At 42.4% G+C, this 19,842-nt stretch overlaps 1 protein-coding gene across 1 annotated transcript in view; it reads left to right on the top strand.

Moving 5' to 3' along the window:
- The window catches only part of znf839 (zinc finger protein 839), a 61,703-nt gene that overhangs the window by 23,547 nt on the left and 18,314 nt on the right, over positions 1-19,842 (top strand). The window contains exons 2-6 of the mRNA XM_056295855.1: positions 8,398-9,555; positions 11,435-11,566; positions 13,192-13,305; positions 13,506-13,598; positions 16,199-16,345. Of these exons, the coding sequence (XP_056151830.1) occupies positions 8,398-9,555; positions 11,435-11,566; positions 13,192-13,305; positions 13,506-13,598; positions 16,199-16,345 (1,644 nt within the window). The remainder of the gene's footprint in view (positions 1-8,397; positions 9,556-11,434; positions 11,567-13,191; positions 13,306-13,505; positions 13,599-16,198; positions 16,346-19,842) is intronic.

The following is a 19,842-nucleotide window of genomic DNA, read 5'->3' as shown; positions in this document are numbered from 1 at the left end:
TGATTGAGAAGTATAGAGAAGGCCAGAAAGAGTTGCATTGTGTCTTTGTAGATGACAAAGGCATTTGAGTTTAAATACTTGGGGTCAACTGTCCAAAGTAACGGGGAGTGCAGTAGAGAGGTGAAGAAGAGAGTGCAGGCAGGATGGAGTGGGTGGAGAAGTGTGTCAGGAGTGCTTTGCGACAGAAGGGTATCAGCAAGAGTTAAAGGGAAGGTTTACAAGATGGTAGTGAGACCAGCTATGTTATATGGTTTGGAGACAGTGGCACTGACGAAAAGACAGGAGGCAGAGCTGGAGGTGGCAGAGTTGAAGATGCTAAGATTTTCACTGGGAGTAACGAAGAAGGACAGGATTAGGAACGATTATATTAGAGGGACCGCTCAGGTTGGACAGTTTGGAGACAAAGCAAGAGAGGCAAGATTGAGATGGCTTGGACATGTGCGGAGGAGAGATGCTGGTTATATTGGGGGAAGGATGCTGAATATGGAGCTGCCAGGGAGGAGAAGAGGAAGGCCAAAGAGGAGGTTTATGGATGTGGTGAGGGAAGACATGCAGGTGGCTGGTGTGACAGAGGAAGACGCAGAAGACAGGAAGAAATGGAAACGGATGATCCGCTGTGGCGACCCCTAACGGGAGCAGCCAAAAGTAGTAGTAGTAGTAGAAGGATAAGGCACTTGAGTATGGGCACTATATACAATGGATGGACAATGAATACAACAAATACAATACAGGTGAGATATGATATGTTTGAATGGAGAATTGATTCACTGGGACAATATGCTGACATCTGATTAGGTAGATGGAGCAGTAGCTCACATGTATGTGATTGTGACCTCTGGTGACAGAGGTCTGTGTGGCTGTGGGCTGATGGTCCTCTTGGTCCTGGTGACAGAGGTCTGTGTGGCTGGCTGTGGGCTGATGGTCCTCCTGGTCCTGGATGCTTGTGAGGTCAGCGTGGGTTTGCTCCTGAGGGCGTCTCTCTCCTTTTGGAATTAAATGCATAATTATTTAATGTCAAATTTGCTTTATTACTAAGATTATAACCTTAACCCCGCTAATGTCTGCAAATGTGCCATTATTCCATCAATTTATAAGTAGTAACTGCAAATACTATACACATTTACCTGCCCAGGCCTTCACCAGTGGTCCATTCTGGTAGTTCATCAGGATGCAAGCTACATTGAACAGCTGATCGATACTTCCACACACAGACAGTGGTATGACCTGGCTGAACAGCTTGTTTTCTTTGACCCTCCGGATACACCTGTCCAGGTTTGAAACAAAGAAGAAAAAGTAAAAATGAACAACATAAGGATACCCATAAGATATACAATATACATTTCTTGTAAGAGAAATGAGCAGAATATTTAATTCATGAGATACAGCATATCATCATCAAATCTTTACCCGTGTAAAATAGAATTGATATAAATATTAGTATTCAAAACAAAATCACCTCTCAATGTGGACTCTCAAGCGGGCAATGGACTGCATCTGCTGGACATCCTACACATTTGGGCATTCTTCGACAGAAAGGCGGGTCGGTAGACTTTGCAGGGAACAAGAGAGTCCACCACAAAACCTTTGTCCACCATAATGGCTGTGTCTACTGTGAGGAGGTTAGTAATGCCGGATATCTTGAAGATCTCTCGGTCGCTCATAGAGCCAGCATATAATGCAGAGATAAACGTAATGGGGCCATGGGGGGCAATTCCTATCAAGGCCTTGAATGTTGTGTGAGATTTGTATGTTGAGAAGACCTCACTCTGCAGAAGGAGAGGGTAGGGAGTTTGGCAGTAGATCTCTGTACAGTCAAGGATCACCTGTGTGTCAGGGTAGGACTCAAACTCTGGTGGCAAAAGAGCTTTCACTTCATTGTGTGGTATCCACAGGCGGTTGGAGCCAAGGACAAAGTAAAGAAAGTTTGTCCATGTTGTAATGATCCTGCTGGCCGTGGTGCGGTGAATGTCAAAGTGTTTGGCAAGATCTGAGAGGCAGGCCAACAGACAAGTACATCAAAAATAGCAGCAGTTCGTCAATGGGTGCCAGTTTCTGTGAAAATAAATGAAAAGGGCTTTGTGTTTTTATCATGCAGAGACCAGTTAAATCACAACAGCAATAGCATGACAGTAAAAGCAATTAAACCACCAAAAAGTGCCACTAGAGAGATGTTGCCTATTCACCCATGATCACACTGAGGCAGTCTTGGCCCCAGTGGCCTATGCCCTATTGTATATTGTATATAGTGCCTATTGCCCACATGAGTGTGTAATCACAAACCATTCTCAACATGCAGTACATGCACATACATGCATCACATCAACAGTGGATACAACAATGACCATCATTTCTCTTCACTGGATTTGATTCTCATAACATAACTTACTGTTGCTTTGTGTTGAGTGGAGTTGACAGAGGCAGCACTGGTGATCCTTATCATCTTGGTTTTTACGGCTGGATCTATCAGTTGCCAAAAGGTCAAGAAATGCTTGTATGATGCAAATCTAAGAATAAAAAGATAAGCACATTAGACCTTTCTATTACGGTAAACACACGGCAGTGTACATACCGGTAGACACATAATTTATTTTATATTCCAGAAAATGGTTAATTTACCTTGTGTAAAAACGAATGTCCTCATCTGATCCTGCGAGATGTTGCAGACCAAAACGGGACTGTAGCTGCAACCTTTCCAGACAGTTTTGCAGCTCCAGTACTTTCCTTTTCAACATTTCGTTTTCCTCAGCCAACTGATCAGCCCTTACGGTGGTCGCCGGTGTAATGCAGTAGTCGTGATCGGGTACCCGTGCTTCCATGTTAGAGTCAGAGTCAGAGACTGGTAACGCTATGTCCGGGGAAGGGCATCTCGGGCGGCGTTGCCAAACATTGAGCCTTGGGGCTGGAGTAGAATATTCGTTCCAAGCAAAAAGAGATGGTACACTACCTTTGTTGAGTACTTTCTTTCCTCCAGTCATAACTACATTGCCTGTCTTGAAATGCTGACTACAGACACGAGTAGTCTCGGAAGGAGTGAACTCGTCTCTATGGATCTTAGCTAGCCACTGGGCACGTAGCTCAGGGTTAGCTGGAAATCTATGAAAGCTAATCGTCGAATTATACCGAGATGAGTTAGCACACTTAGGTACACAACAGTGGTAACTAGTTGTCGCTGTCTGTTGTCGCTGATAAGTAACCAGTCGCCTCCTCTTTGCCCCGAAGACACTCATCTTGAAAGATACAGCTAGCTAGCTATCCGTTCTCCTCACAACAAATCTGACCGGAAATGGCTATGCACTCCAGGACGCCCGGAAGTTTCAATGACGACCGCTTGTGCACCCAGCCCATTACATTTAGAAGAAACAATTCAAACTGAAATCATCATTTAAGCCAGCTGGAGCCATTGTATTTAACGTCTAAATCCAAAACATCTCTCTTTGAGAGAGTAGCTTTGCAATATTACCACCTCTTAACTGGAGTGGACACCTGTTCAAGTCCAACAAAGCGCAAAGAAGCCGGAGAGCCATGGCCGGCTTCATGGTAATGTTTGGCCATTGTGTAGTCCATGTTGCCGGTGCATGTAGCTGTTTTGTGCTCACACACCCTTTGCTTCAGACAGCATTTTGTCTGGCCAACATAAGCTTTTCTTCCTCAAGGGCAGGTTAGTTTATACACCACAGAGGTGGTGCTACAGTTAATGAACTGTTTTATAAAGAACTTTTTCCCAGAATGCGGATGTGTGACGAACTCCTTGGATGATATCCTCATCTTTTGGGATGGTATAGTTGAAGAGTTCAAACAGTTTCATGACTATGTCAATTTAAGTAGCTCCTTTTTAAGATTCACTGTAGAATATCATCTCACCTCTATCAACTTCCTAGATCTCACAATCTTCAAAACTTCTGATGGACGCGTTGCGACCACCATCTACAGAAAACCAATGGAATGCAACACAGTTCTTCATGGCTCAAGCAACCATATAAAACATCTGAAAACAAACATACCAAAAGGTCAGTTTTTGTGATTGAGGCGAAATTGTTCAAGCATACTGGATTTGGAACAAAAAGTAGAGGACAGGAAAACTCGCTTCAGACAAAGAAATTATCCAGCTGAAGCAATAAACAAAGCTTACCAGCACACCTCCAGTGTCTCCAGACCTGATCTACTCAAGCCAAAAGAAAGACCTTCAAAAGCAAACCGATTATGTTTTATTACAGAATTTAATCATTGCCATCAACAATTGCGCAATATCATCACCAAACACTGGCATATTCTGCAAGCTGAGCCTACGCTTTGTGAACAGACTAAAACTCCTCCCCTCTTCACCTTTCGAAGAGCACCTGCCATCAAACGACTGTGTTGTTCACACCTTTCAACCAAACACGCCACAACTGTCTTGGCTTGACTTAAATGGCAACTACAGATGCGGTAGATGCAGCCATTGCAATAATACAACAGATGTGAAGTTCTTCACACATCCGTATACTGGGAAGAAGTTCTTTATAAAATAGTTCATTAACTGTAGCACCACCTCTGGTGTATAAACTAACCTGCCCTTGTGGAAGAAAAGCTTATGTTGGCCAGACAAAACGCTGTCTGAAGCAAAGGGTGTGTGAGCACAAAACAGCTACATGCACCAGCAACATGGACTATGCAATGGCCAAACATTACCATGAAGCCGGCCATGGCTCTCCGGCTTCTTTACGCTTTGTTGGACTTGAACAGGTGTCCACTCCAGTTGGAGGTGGCAATATTGCAAAACTACTCTCTCAAAGAGAGATGTTTTGGATTTACACGCTAAATACAATGGCTCCAGCTGGCTTCAATTATTAACTGTATCACTCAGATTTATTGTATATATTGTACTATATAGACTCAGCAGCAATGGGAGTAATGGCTGTGATTTGCCCCTTGAATTGTTGCTTTGTTGCTGGCCGCTATTTCCTATGTGGTTTTGGTTTGGTTACCTGGCCCCCTAGGGTTGCTGCATGCTCCGTAAATTAATAGCAGTAGCCTACTGTGTTTTTGTATTTCTTCCATTTTTGTCTTTATTGTCTATTTCCCAGGTATCTACTCTTTATTCTGTGATTAACAATTGCTGAATTGGATGTTGATCTTACTTCAGGAATGTATTAGTATGAACTAAGTTTGAACCTTTTTACCTCTTTATTGGTCTGTCATGTCACCTTTGCTGATCTGTGTCATGTAACCTTTGCATGTGACCTTGCTGACCTGTCATGTGACCATGTAACCTTTGCATGTGACCTCGCTGACCTGTCATGTGACCATGTAACCTTTGCATGTGACCTTGCTGACCTGTCATGTGACCATGTAACATTTGCACGTGATCTTGCTGACCTGTCATGTGACCATTTCATGTCCTATATCATGTGACCACTATGAAGCCCTATATAAATCACATGCATTAGTTACACTCATGCTCTGATGAAGGCCTGTAGCAGTAGGCTGTAACATTAGCATGTTTTGCAGGCCAAAATAAATTGGTGGAAATGAGGCACTGCCCCTGTCCTTTTTTAAATTTGTGAGTGCTATCCTACATAGTTGGATGTGGTTCTTTGAAATATATCTTTTTTTGGGTTTAGCGCCACAGTAAGAGTTTCTTTTTGGGAAGGCACATCCAACTCCTCCATTCCAATTACAAACACAGTATTAGCTGAATGATGGCATAGTCAAGCCAAATGCTCATGTTAGCTATTACCGTTGCGTTTCTAACATAGAGAGCGATTCATAAACTATATTAACATTCTGATATGTCCACTTGATGTTACTGTGGCAAGTCTGTTGCCACTAGGGGGTTTGGACAGAGGGACGGAGGCAAATGTCTGTCACAGATATCTTTATAACAACACATGCATACAGACACAAAGAGTAGACAGAACCGACCACAGATCTGGCCAGCACGGAGAGCTTTCCCAGTCTTTCCCCAGCACACCTCATGCCCTTCCCCGGCTCCGCTTCCTTGCGGCCCCACCCAGTGCGGTGTGCTCTCCGTGGCACATGCATCTCCCTCGACCCCCCCCCCCCCGTCTCGCTGTCTTTCCATACCAGCCTGCCATCTCTCTCTGTCTCGTCCGTCTCGGTCATCTGGTAGATTGGCCTCCGCCTGGTGTAGTGGTGGTGGTGAGGCTCCGCTTGCCATGCTGGCCCAAGAGAGAGAACCAGTGGCTCAGCAGGGAGGACAAAAGCTCCAGAATCATCACAACTCGCTTCCTATTCCCTGCTGCCACTAACAAGCCAGAGCGATCCGGTTCAATTTGCTCTTTTTCTTTGGAATCAGTTTCAGGTTCGGACATACTATATGGCTGAATTACTGCTATATTACCACTTGCCATTCTGTAGCGTACAGTGGCGAGCAAAACAGAAAACAAGCAGAAATGACTGTGTTTGATGAGCAGAGTCAACGGTGAGCAGGTATATTACAATGTTACAGTTTCATTTAGCAGATGCTTTATCCAAAGTGACGTACATCTGAGAGTTAATACAACACAAGCAAGGATCTAGTCAGGAGACAGCAACGCAAGTTAAGTGCCAAAGCACTAGGTTCAAGTCCAATAGGACATAGGTGTCAATATGCAGTGCACAAAAGCAATGCATAGGGGGCATAGAAGTGTTTCTGTGTTTTTAGTAATACCATCAGGTGTGGAGGTGTTGGAGAAAGAGCTGGGTCTTTAGCTTCTTCTTAAAGATGGAGAGGGACTCAGCGGATTGAATGGAGTTTGGTAACTCGTTCCACCACCAGGGAACTACAAAAGATAAGAGTCTGGCTGCTGACTTAGGGCCCCATTGTGGTGGAAGTGCCAGGCGCCTTTCATTGGCAAAGCATAGTGAGCAGGACTGAGTGTAGACCTGAATGAGGGAGTTCAGGTAGGCGGGAGCCGTTTTAGTTGCTGCTTTGTAAGCGAGCGTCAAGGTTTTAAATTTGATGTGGACAGCAACTGGGAGCCAGTGGAGGGATATGAACAGCAGGGTGACGTGTTGTTTTAGGTTGGTTGAAGACCAGATGCGCCGCTGCGTTCAGGATCATTTGCAGAGGTTTGAAAGTGTATGCAGGGAGACCTGCCAGTAAGGAGTTGCAGTAGTCAATGCATGATACTACAAGAGCCTGTACCAGGAGTTGTGCTGCATGCTCAGACAGGTAGGGTCTAATTTTCCAAGGCAAATCGGCACGACCGAGCAGTCAAGGCCACGTGAACCTTAAAGGTTAGTTGGTCATCAGTCAGTCCCTCCAGGATTTCACAGGCTTTTCTGGGATAGTTGCGGCCTGAAATGCCTGATTTCGTGGCAGCTTTTCTAAAAAATTGCAATTTATGTTGCAATTTTTTTAGCCGGTTTTTTTTTTTTTTTTTTTTTTTTGCAATGAAGTCTGGTTTGGTTCGGCCACCAAACAGGACAGGGACAGACTACAACGGACAGTTAGGTCTGCAGAGGAAATCATTGGGGCCAACCTGCCCTCCATTCAGGACTTATACACCTCCAGACTCAGGAAACAGGCAGGCAACATCACTGCAGCCCCATCACACCCTGGTCACAATCTGTTCCAACTCCTCCCCTCTAGCAGGCGCTACAGAGCACTGTACCCCGAAACAACCAGATATAAAAACAGTTTCTTTCCGTGGGCAGTCATTCAAATGAACGTTTAACTCTGTCAATAAATCTAAATCAATTCAAGTCAGTTTTATTTGTATAGCCCAATACCACAAATTACAAATTTGCCTCAAGGGGCTTTACAGCAACACAACATCCTGTCCTTAGATCCTCGCATCGGATAAGGAACACCTCCCTGAAAAAAATCCTTGACAGGGAGAAAAAATAGGAAGAAACCTCAGGGAAAGCAACAGAGGAGGGATCTTTCTCCCAAGACGGACAACGTGCAATGGATGTTGTGTTTACACAATTTACACAATACAACATTGAAAGAGGATAACAGAATCTAACCAAAATGTAATCACGTTGTATATACTGTACAGTACATTGTACGTATACTGATACACTCTGTCATGTACAGCTACCTCAGGCATGTATGTAAGTACCCTGCTAACATCTATTTCAGCATCTCTGATACTATATACACAAGGATTGACTTATACAGGTGAAACAAGAGGTGATAAAGTGCAATGGTGCAGAGAATATATCAGTGAGTCAAGTAAATTCTTTATGAGACAGTACAAGCATGTTTCATGCCATAAGCAACCATCAGGTGACTGCTGATGATTGCTTATGGCATGAAACATGCTTGTACTGTCTCATAAAGAATTTACTTGAGTCACTGAATTATATATATAAAGTACATATAACCAGTGACCAATCTAGTCTAATCTACTTTAAGAGATATTTGTGTCCAGTTATCTCTAATTTTTTTCTTTTATTCTGTGTCCTCAGTCTGAGCCAATCAGGATCCAGCTTCAAGTTTCCCCAAAGCATGAAGTGAAGCCTGTGGCAACCATCACTCTTCCCCAGCAGAAAAGCCTGGCTGTCAGTCAGCCACAGGTCAAAGTCTCAGCCAATGGTAACATTAGCAGCTCCCAGATCATTCACATCCAGCCAATAGGCCAGCAGGGCCAACAATTCTTTCTGCAGCAGAACCCTGGAGAACCACCCATCCGGCTTCTTCTCCAGAGCCCCGCCCCCATGGTGGGTTCACTGGTTCCTGTTGTCCAAAAACTAACCGGCCAGCAAACTGCAACTGTAACTGTTCCACTCCAGAAACTAACAGGTCAGCAAACTGCAACTACCATGGCTGTTCCACTCCAGAAACTAACACCCCAGCAAAATTCTGCCAGTGCCAGTTCTGCGCCACTCCAAAAGCCTCGTCTCCAGACTCCTGTTGTCATTAAGAGTCCGCCCACCTCCACTGTCAAAACCATTACTGTTCCCTTGGTCAAGTCCCCGGTTACCTGCCCACCCATTGTCACTGGTAAAAATCCTGTAAAACCTCCTGCTGCGCCTACAATTAAAAGCACTGCTGTTAGCACCACCACAACCAGCATGGCCACCCAGTCCAGAGCTGAAGAGAAAGGAAAAGAGAAGGAAAAGAAAACAAAATCAAGAGAAAGGAAGCCTGTAAAAGTTCAGACACGGTCAGGGCGAGTGTCGCGTCCTCCCAAGTACAAAGCAAGAGACTATAAGTTCATCAAGAATGAGGACCTGGCAGAGAGCCACCAGTCAGACTCTGATGACTACTCTGAGATGAGTGTTGAGGAAGATGAGGGACAGGAAGGTAAGAAGGAGGGAGCTTCATCTTCCTCATCCTCCACCATGACTCTCCCCCTCAAGTCGCGGGCATTCCAGTGTCAAAGCTGTGAGAAGGCATACATTGGCCATGGCGGGCTGAACCGACACTATAAATTGAACCCAACACACGGACAGCCCAACCCCCTCCACACACAGAGCACTCAGGAACCCCCACAGAAGGACAGGGAGCTCCCGGACAAGAACACAGATGGGGGCACAGGCACCGCAGTAAAGGGAGAAGAGAAACCAACCATCGGTCCTAAGAAGGAAATGGACAACACGACTTCAACTGTCTCTCCACTCAAAGTAAAACACAATATATTTGTCTTTTCAAAGCTCATAATGTTCAAAGCACAATTTTTACTAGCCATATATTTAATAGTTGAACTATGGGGTTTTAGATTGTAGTGAGCTGCTTTCTCAGCGTTTTCTAATTATAAAGCTATATAAATTTACTACAAAATAGACTTAAACACATTTCTTAAACTTTATTTAGACTTCACTGACTTCTAGGGTTGAATATCAAGACCGGTTCCAAATTGGAACTGGTTCCAAATTTACAAGAAGTATGGATTCAATAAGATGTCCATTTCGATTCTGCTTCGGTTCCGAACTTTTGCATATTTCAAATTTCACTTCCGAGTGAACTGTAGTGAGCATTTTCTAGTCCATACGAGTTGCAGTGATCTGCCAGGACCTGTCATGTGGACCCAATGCCATGTCACTTGTTACACAGTATGTACACAAAGCATGTGAGAAGAGACACTTCGTTGTTGACCTTGCGTTGCAGACATCAACTGTCTTTGACATTGTTGCTGCTTCCATAGCAACAGTCTGTTAAATGTGTTCTCATATTCTAATGTTTTGTTGTTATTTTTCCATTATTTATTCAAATAGTTTTAGTTTGTAATTGTTTTTGTTGGTCCTTCCTTGTAAGAGAGTAATGTGTGTTTTTATAAATGAAGGGGAAAGAAACCTTGTCACAGTTAACAGTGTACTGATTATACCCTGAATGTGCCAAGAATAAAGGTAGGCTCATTGTTGTTATTAGATTTTTTTTTATATATTATTAAAAAATATTAGAATCGGAACCAAGATTCAATAAGAACCGAATTCAATAAGCAGAATTGGAATCGATAAAATAGAAATGATACCCAACCCTACTGAGTCCTAAAGCTGTATGCATGTCATCAGAAGATATGACAACCGTTCATCCAATATAAACCTTACACTTAATACATGTTCCTAAAATACATGTTCCTAAAATACATGTTCCTTAAGTACATGTTCCTAAAATACATATTCCTAAAATACATGTTCCTAAAGTACATGTTTCTAAAATACATGTTCCTAAAATACATGTTGCTAAAATACTTGTTCCTAAAGTACATGTTCCTAAAGTACATGTCTCTAAAGTAGATGTTCCTAAAATACATGTTCCTAAAGTACATGTTCCTAAAATATAGATGTTCCTAAAGTACATGTTTCTAAAATACATGTTCCTAAAATACATGTACCTAAAATACATGTTGCTAAAATACATGTTCCTAAAATACATGTTTCTAAAAAGTACATGTTCCTAAAATACATATTCCTAAAATACTTGTTCCTAAAATATATGTTCCTTAAGTACATGTTCCTAAAGTACATGTTCCTAAAATACATGTTCCTATAGTACATGTTCCTAAAATACATGTTCCTAAAATAAATGTTGCTAAAATACATGTTCCTAAAGTACATGTTCCGAAAGTACACGTCTCTAAAGTACATGTTCCTAAAATACATGTTGCTAAAATACATGTTCCTAAAGTACATGTTCCTAAAATATATGTTCCTAAAGTACATGTTTCTAAAATATATGTTCCTAAAGTACATGTTTCTAAAATACATGTTCCTAAAATGCGTGTTGTTAAAATACATGTTTCTAAAATACATGTTTCTAAAATACATGTTCGTAAAATATATATGTTGCTAAAATACATGTTCCTAAAGTACATGTTCCTTAAATACATGTTCCTAAAGTACATGTTTCTAAAATACATGTTGCTAAAATACATGTTCCTAAAGTACACGTTCTTAAAATACACGTTCCTGAAGTACATGTTCCTAAAGTACATGTTCCTAAAGTACACGTTCCTAAAGGTAATAAACATGAATAACACTCTCCACCCTGTTCCTCCCCGAGAGCGAAGGTGGTCCAGCGTCAGCTGTTGGGCTGAGGGGCCTCCAGCATAGAGGCCCTGGGAGGCCAAGGGGCCGGGGGAGAGGAAGAGGTCGGGGGCGAGGCCGGGGCCGACCTGTGGTACCCCCTACTAAGGTGTGTATGAGTTTGTTTTCTGAACATTTAAGAATACAAACTAGATATGTCTGTACCAGTTTCGTCTGTTAGTCTGTCCATTTCAGATTTGTCTTGACCAGATGTGTCCATACGAAGCCTGTTTGTGCGGGCTATGGATGTGTGTGTAACAGACATGTATCACTTGGGTCACATAACCTCTTTATAGCTGCTGCACTAAGAAAGTCCCATAGTAGACCCTGGACAAGCTCGTATTTGTACTGCGTAAACCTTTAATGTTTTGGATGTTTTGCTTTCCTGTGTGATTGATGCCAATTAGGGATGTAACGATACACTCAGCTCACGAGTCGATACCCTTGACAATACTGGCTCCACAATACCGGCTTCACAATGCCGGCTCCACAATATGATTTTCTCACCACTTTTTTAACACTAGAACGAACGGGATTTCACTCCTACTTAAAACCACCATGGACGGTCAAAATGACCGTCACGGTTTTTAAACTCTATATTGTGTCAAGATAAATACCCAGTTGAGATATTAATGCATTACATATGTTAGTATGTCTGTTATGAAACTAACTGACACCAGAATTAACATTTGAACAACTTTAATACGGGCTTTTCAAACAATTTAAAATGACCGCTGTCCAACGCCTGTAAATACTGCAGCGCCTCGGTGGTAGTCATGGTGCGTCTGTATCGGCGTCTGTAACCAGACATGTTGGAAATAATCATACATCAAGTTGAGACTGTTTTATCTGGAGAATGCTAGTGTGTTTCTAGGACAGAGCAACGAACTTCACCAAGGAAATGATGCGACCAACACACGTCATAAATACTGACATGGCACACATCATCATGCGCACATTACTAGGCGGTCATGTTGACCACTCATGGTCGTGTTAGGTAGATCTTATCATAACTTTTTTTTTTTAGTGCAATTGATCTAAAACAAATTTTAATGCAAATTATATGTAATTTTAGGAGCATTTAGGGAGCGGCAGGTCTGTATCTTTTTTTACAGTTATTAAACTTTGAAAATCCAAAACGGTCATAATGATTGTCCAGGTTGTTCTACAAATTATAACTGAAAAGATTTCTTAATTTCTCAGACAAAAATCTACAAAATCTATTTTCTGTTATCTTTATCAAAGAATCCTTTTTTATTTCTAAAGTAGGTTATAAACAATACATACTTCAATGCACATGAAACTGAAAATATCTTTTGTCTTAAATAACAAAAAAGTTACATTTTAAAACAAATCCTAAATCAAATAAATAAACGAGTAATACAAATAAATAAAATCTCTTCAAATAAACAAAGTAAGGCTTTGCCTGTGTTCCTAGCTTGGAATTTACATGTTTTTTATTTAAGAAATATCAGCATAAATGCATCGTGAGGCAGAAGCTGAGATCTCTGGAAATTCACAATGTCCCACCTGTGGCCGCCATGTCTTTGCGCTTTGATTCAGCCACTGACGCTATTGATGACGTCGAATAAGCGACCTCAAAAGTAGATAGCGCCTTTTGCTGTATCGCGATTCTTTTTTCATCTCACCGTTTTGAATCGTCACATATTTGTATCGGGAATTTACTCTCTCGTGAAGTATCGTTACATTCCTAGTGCCAATTATCAAATGTAGGTGATAGTAGGCCACCTGAGCAGACGGGGCCGTCGTGGCAGACCTCCTAAGCTAGGGGGAGCCAGAGGCACAGCAGAGCAGCAGGCAGAGAGAAGAAGAGAGCGACTCCAAGAGGTATGCACCGGAAAGGTCCTCAGAGCTTTGATGATCAAACTGAATGAAATGTCTATGTCTGTGACTGTTTCAGTCCATTTTCATTGGTTTCGTGGACCTGGCTCTACAGGAGCCCTCATACCCCTTTAGTTTGTTTTCTAACCTGATAGAGATCGAGTCCCTTTTTCTGAATGCAGCTTTATCCTCTGTGTGTGATGTAGCTGGTGGGGCAGTGTGAGGATGAGGAGCTGATGGAGGTGGTGCTTCCTCGATTAGCAAAGGCCCTCACTCTATGGGAGCTGCTACTGGCCAAGGTAAACACACACACAAACTAGAAACAGTATGGAATATGAGGATTAAAGTTTCCGTCACTACAATGGATTTCTGTCAGTTGGATTCCAGAGAGGCCATGTATGCGATCAGTGCAGGGTTTTCCTTATAAGACACAGCGCCTAAGCATTTTTCGCAGCGCCTAAACTGAATTAATGGAAAAAACTGCTAAGAGTTCTCTACCACTGTGGAGAGGAAGGATGCAGTATTGACTCTAATATAAAACGATATTTTTTTCTGAAACTTCGGTTTAAAAAAGTGGGGTTGTCTTTATTTCAGGACTGGACAATTATGTGTTCATTCATTACAGCAGATATTCTTTTTGAATGGAGAGAGTACCAGAGTATCTATGGTATTCTACAGAGTGTTGCATTATGGGTTGATTGTAGCCTTAATGTTGCAAGGCTAGTGAGTGTTTTTTTCATTTCATTTACCTTTATTTAACCAGGTTAGTCCCATTGAGATTAAAATCTCTTTTACAAGAGAGACCTGGCCAAGAATGGCAGCAGTACATCAGTTTCAACACACACTCACATGAAGACAACAGAATAGCTCAAAGGGCAAAATAGCATAAAAATGAAGGGAAAAGATACAAACCTGTTATCAGTTGAAAAATTTACAATTTCCAATAGACTCAGATTCCATAGACTTAACTATACCTTTAAATTTGGATAGAGTAACCAAGTCCTGGAGTTTAAATCTATCCTGCAGGCTATTCCAGGCAGATGGTGCAGAAAACATAAAGGCCTTGCCTAGCTCAGTCCGAACTTTAGGAGCAGTCATTTTTAGTCCCTTTATGGTGAGTCTTTCAGACTCGGTCAGCACTGAAAGTGTTTCATTAGTCCAGTTTAACCTTCAGGAGTTTCTGAAGGCTGCTGTAATGTGTTGTGCTGCCACAAAGAAAATAAATTCATGACAAGTGAAAGTGACTTCTTAGAGTCTCCCGACGTCTTTACTGCTGAAATGAACCAGGGAGAAAATCTGTCCAAACAGCCGAGAATTGCATCACAGATGAGCTCACAGATTACATCACAGATGAGCTCACAGATTACATCACAAATGAGCTCACAGATTATGTCACAGATGAGCTCACAGATTGCATCACAGATGAGCTCACAGATTATATCACATGAGCTCACAGATTACGTCACACATGAGCTCAAAGATTACGTCACAGATGAGCTCACAGATTACGTCACACATGAGTTCACAGATTATGTCACACGTGAGCTCACAGATTACATCACACATGAGCTCACAGATTACGTCACACATGAACTCACAGATTACATCATACATGAACTCCCAGATTACATCACACATGAGCTCACAGATTACATCACGGATGAGCTCACAGATTACGTCACACATGAACTCACAGATTACGTCACACTTGAGCTCAAAAAGACAGTGTGAAAAATTTTAAGTGTCAGAGAAAATAATGGTGATTGGAATGAGTGTGAGAGAGGAATGGACTCGCTACAGTAACTGTCCGCTGATTAGGGGCTGCTGGGAAAGTGAGCTGTCTGCTGATGTCCAGCCGAACAGAAACTTTGGTAAGCAGCCAAATGTTACATTGTCAAATGGCTATGGCACTTCAAATCCATTGACTGTAAGTCTTGTTTTACCAGTGTTATTTTGTATGGCACACAGTGTGATCACTAATAAAAATGGCAAGGATTACTTCAGGACACAGCGCTTACTTCATCAGTGAGCAGTTTTGTTTCGCTTTTCTTCTTGCTGATGTCTGGATGTATTGTGAAAAACATCAGCCTGTGTTGTTTTTATAAATAGTGTAATGATTATGGTCCAAAATTATGTGAAAGTGCATATTTTTACAATGCACGCATGCCCTGACAACCCCCACCCCATCACCTAAACCCTCCAGAAGCTGGTGCTGTTAGTGTTGTGTTTTTTCCTTTTTCTGTTAAGTGATATGAGTCACTTGAAACAAAAGCGTTGCAAGGGACCATTCTGGGATAATTTCTGGAATCATATCACATTGCTTGACGACCCTGAAGTAAGATTCCTGTCTTTTTTTGCCTGGGTGGCTTCCTTTTCTTTTGCAGTGCTCTATCCTCTCTTGTACAGATCTCGCTCTTCCTTTATAGCCATTTTATTTCTGGTAGTGGTGTCAGCAATGAAATATCTTATTTGATATGTTAGCTCAGCCTGTACCAACCTTTTCAAACTCACAAAAAATTTTGAATTACAAAGAAACATGATTTGGCCAGAACATTTTTTTCTATCAGACGATTCAAAAAAAAAAATTTTTTTTTGGTGTGTGCTTTAATCCCGGGGAACAACATGTTTGTCACCAATCTGCTTTAAGATCCTTTTCCAGCTGATGGACCGTCCATCAGCTGGGTGTGTATGTTGTCCTGACAGCAGCTCCGTGATGAGTAGTTGTGTCTTGATAGGTGCTCAGTGCTCTCGGGCTCAACTCTACTGCATCTTGATGTCACCATTCTCTTCTGTAGGAGAAACTTTGTTTCATTCGTGTTTTGTTTCACTTAAAGTGCTACAGGAGTAGCTTCTTATCACTTGAATTTGTCATCTGAGGAATATTACTATGCTCTTTCAGGTGGAAAAGGGAGGATCTACCAAGGCCCAGTTTCCAGACATGTATCGTGAGTTTGAGTCGTTGCAGGGCCAGGTGAGGAAGATGGCCAATGAGTACATGTCCAACCCACAGGGCATCCACTCCTCCTTGGAGGTTCAAAATATAGAGGTGATGTCTATCTCCTGTCCTGTCCCACACTGTCCCACATTGTCTGTCTGGAAATTTATAGCAGAGCTTGTGTTCTACTCAACTCCATTAGTCTCGCAGTTACTCTGTGTAGTGTATCAGCACTTTGTAATACTATGTAGTCCAAAATTTAACCCTTCATTCTGTGGTAATATCCGATTGGAAAATAAAATAAAGATCCCTTGTATTATACAAGTGTTGAGATTTACACCAAAGTCTAACTCAGACCAACTGCTATACTCACCCACACACACTTTAGCTACTGTTTAAGACACGGCTGTCCCCGACTAAGAATATCCGTTTGCATCAACTGTAAACTGTCACACTTAAAATGCATTCGCCTGGGGCATCTGAGTAGCATAGCGGTCTATTCCGTTGCCTACCAACACGTGGATCGCTGGTTCGAATCCCCGTGTTACCTCCGGCTTGGTTGGGCGTCCCTACAGACACAACAAGCCGTGTCTGTGGGTGGGAAGTCGGATGTCGGTATGTGTCCTGATCGCTCCTCTGGTCGATTGGAGTGCCTGTTCAGGGGGGGGTTGCATGATCCTCCCACGTGCTACATCCCCCTGGCGAAACTCCTCACGGTCAGGTGAAAAGAAGCGGCTGGTGACTCCACATGTATTGGTGGAAACATGTGGTAGTCTGCAGCCCTCACTGGCTTGGCAGAGGGGGTGGATCAGCAACAGGGATGGCTTGGAAGAGTGGGGTGAGTGGCTGGGTACAATTGGTGGGAAACGGGGGAGTCCAAAAAAAATGCATTCACCTAGTTACGGGGATGCAAACAACTAGCTTTTCAGCAAATGTCACTTTTTTCACATCAGTTTGAGTGACTTATGTGAGTTACTTGAATGACTTATGTCCAGATCTAAAGAGTTTTTTTTTTTTTTTTTTTTGTAGCAGTGGTGTGTGTGTATGGGTGACGGATGAATTTCCTTAAAGGTGCTATATATTTAGAACATTAATGTAGCCACAAACAGCTATTTGCTATATAAAGAGATAGTGGAGTAATGGCGTCCTGACCAAGGAATGAAGTCACACTCCCTGTGTGTGTGTGTGTGTGTGTGTGTGTGTGTGTGTGTGTGTGTGTGTGTGTGTGTGTGTGTGTGTGTGTGTGTGTGTGTGTGTGTGTGTGTGTGTGTGTGTGTGTGTGTGTGTGTTTTGTCATCTGAGCTTCTCTGTTTTGTTTTGGAAGCCAGTGTGGCCAGGCGTGCATGTTAGTGCTAAAAGCTGAAAGTTACGTTGCATGGATTTAGGTCACTCGGCAGATCAAATAAATAGTTACGTACCAACTGGATACATTACTGATGGTAATGAAATACTTCTATACTATAAAAATCAATATTTCAACCAATGAAATAATAGCCAAGAATGCAAAGAGAGGGGGGCGATTTGTTTTGTGTTGGTCTTGGGTGCTGGTGCTCAGTGTTGTGTAGCACCTTTGACGATTCCTGCTGTGTACTTCTGTCACACTCATACGAGTGAACTGCACTGAGCAAAAACTTCTACTCAGCTGTCAGAAGCTGGTCGGAGGACCTCACATGGCGTCCCTGGTCACGTGGTTATTTACTCTAGCCCTGCTAGCCATGGCTGACACAGCAGCAAACACTAGAAGGTTTGTCTGTGGATGCGGCACTCTCTCCCTGCACTGTGTGGCTGATTTTGAGTGGCAAGATCACCTGAGGTAAGGACATTTGCTTTTTTCTGTTGGCTGACTATTTTATATGGTTTTAATTTTTAGCACCGTGTTACGTATTTTTAGCTAGCGTTGTTGTACTCCATGTCAGAGCAGCTTCTTTTATGCTACATTTCCACTTGTAAAATAAACTCGACAGATCCCATTCATTTAGTTGGTTCTACGGTGACAAAAATGGAAGATGATTTAAATGTATGCAGATGAATACAAAATTCCATCATCCTGACTGAGCTCCTATCGGCACTGTAGTCACGCCAACATCTTTGGACAAGCTATGCTAGCTCTCGTGGTCTAATGTTAGCAGTTTGAGAATATTCCACAATAGACTGAAGGCACGGTCGACAAAACAATGCTCCTTGAAGAAGTGTCGCACATTTTACAAGACAAGTGGACATATAGCATTACAACGAAATCTTATAACATTACACAACTTAATTTAGTCATCATGCCATTTTGCTAACAGCATTCAACTATGCATTTTCAGAATGAGACAATTTGAGCAAAGTGATGCACTTGTTGTGCAACACTTGGATGCGGGTTGCAAGTGCGGTTGGAATGGACTACTGATGGACTAACTACTAGCTACTTCACAAGGGAAAGAAGTTCAGCTACATCTGAAGTGCTCTGCAAGAACTAGCTCGTCAAACTAAACCTACTTTGAAATAGTAGTTCGACTGCTGTTGTGGAAAATGAACTCAACCTGAGTCGGGAATCTCATACTCACCCAGAGTTACAACTGAAGTGATGGAGTAAAGTGTGCCAGTGTTTGATGAAGTAAGCAGGGCAGGTAAGACCTCCTTGAGGCAGCCTGAGAATGTGTTTTAAGGAGAGGACATTGTTGGACATTGATGACATAATTTAACTACATGTAGTTAAGTACTCTCCAACACTGCAGTTATGTTACTTTTCTAATTCTGAAAATAAAAAACTTAATATACTTAACATCTGTCTGTCTCTTACTCATATGAGTATTATATTAAATAGAATTTCCTTTTTATTTGAGCAAGTAGCACAGGCCTTCATCACATGGCTATATTACGCTGTAGCATTTTTTTTTCAGCTTCGGGTAGCTCTCTCTTTTTCCACCATACATGTGTTTGCATCCCTGTAGTTAACTGGTGTGGGCTTATGGCTGTTGAATAAGGCATGAATGAGAAATGTGGAAGGAGAGATGGTGGTCGATTTTGCGAAAAGGATGGAAATGGCTGTGGTGAATACATATTTCAAGAAGAGAGAGGAACAAAGGGTGACGTGCAAGAGTGGAGGAAAGTGCACACAGGTGGACTATCTCTTATGTAGAAGGTGCGATCTAAAAGGGATTGGAGACTGCAAGGTGGTGACAGGGGAGAACGTAGCTAGGCAGCATCGGATGGTGGTCTGTAGGATGACTTTGGAGACCAAGAAGAGGAAGCGAGTGAAGACACAGCCGAAGATCAAATGGTGGAAGTTGAAGAAGGAAGACTGTTGTGTGGAGTTCAGGCAGGAGTTAAGACAGGCACTGGGTGGTAGTGAAGAGTTGCCAGATGGCTGGGCAACCACTGCAGAAATAGTGAGGGAGACAGCTAGGAAGGTACTTGGTGTGTCACCAGGACAGAGGAAGGAAGACAAGGAGACTTGGTGATGGAATGAGGAAGTACAGCAAAGTATACAGAGGAAAAGGTTGGCAAAGAAGAAGTGGGATAGTCAGAGATGAAGAAAGTAGACAGGAGTACAAGGAGATGCAGCATAAAGCAAAGAGAGAGGTGGCAAAGGCAAAGGAAAAGGTGTATGGTGAGTTGTATGA

The sequence above is a fragment of the Lampris incognitus genome, chromosome 16, assembly GCF_029633865.1.
Source record: "Lampris incognitus isolate fLamInc1 chromosome 16, fLamInc1.hap2, whole genome shotgun sequence".
In the NCBI taxonomy this organism is placed as follows: Eukaryota; Metazoa; Chordata; class Actinopteri; order Lampriformes; family Lampridae; genus Lampris; species Lampris incognitus.
Note: the sequence above shows the minus strand (reverse complement) of the source record. Positions and strands in the feature narration are given on the sequence as shown.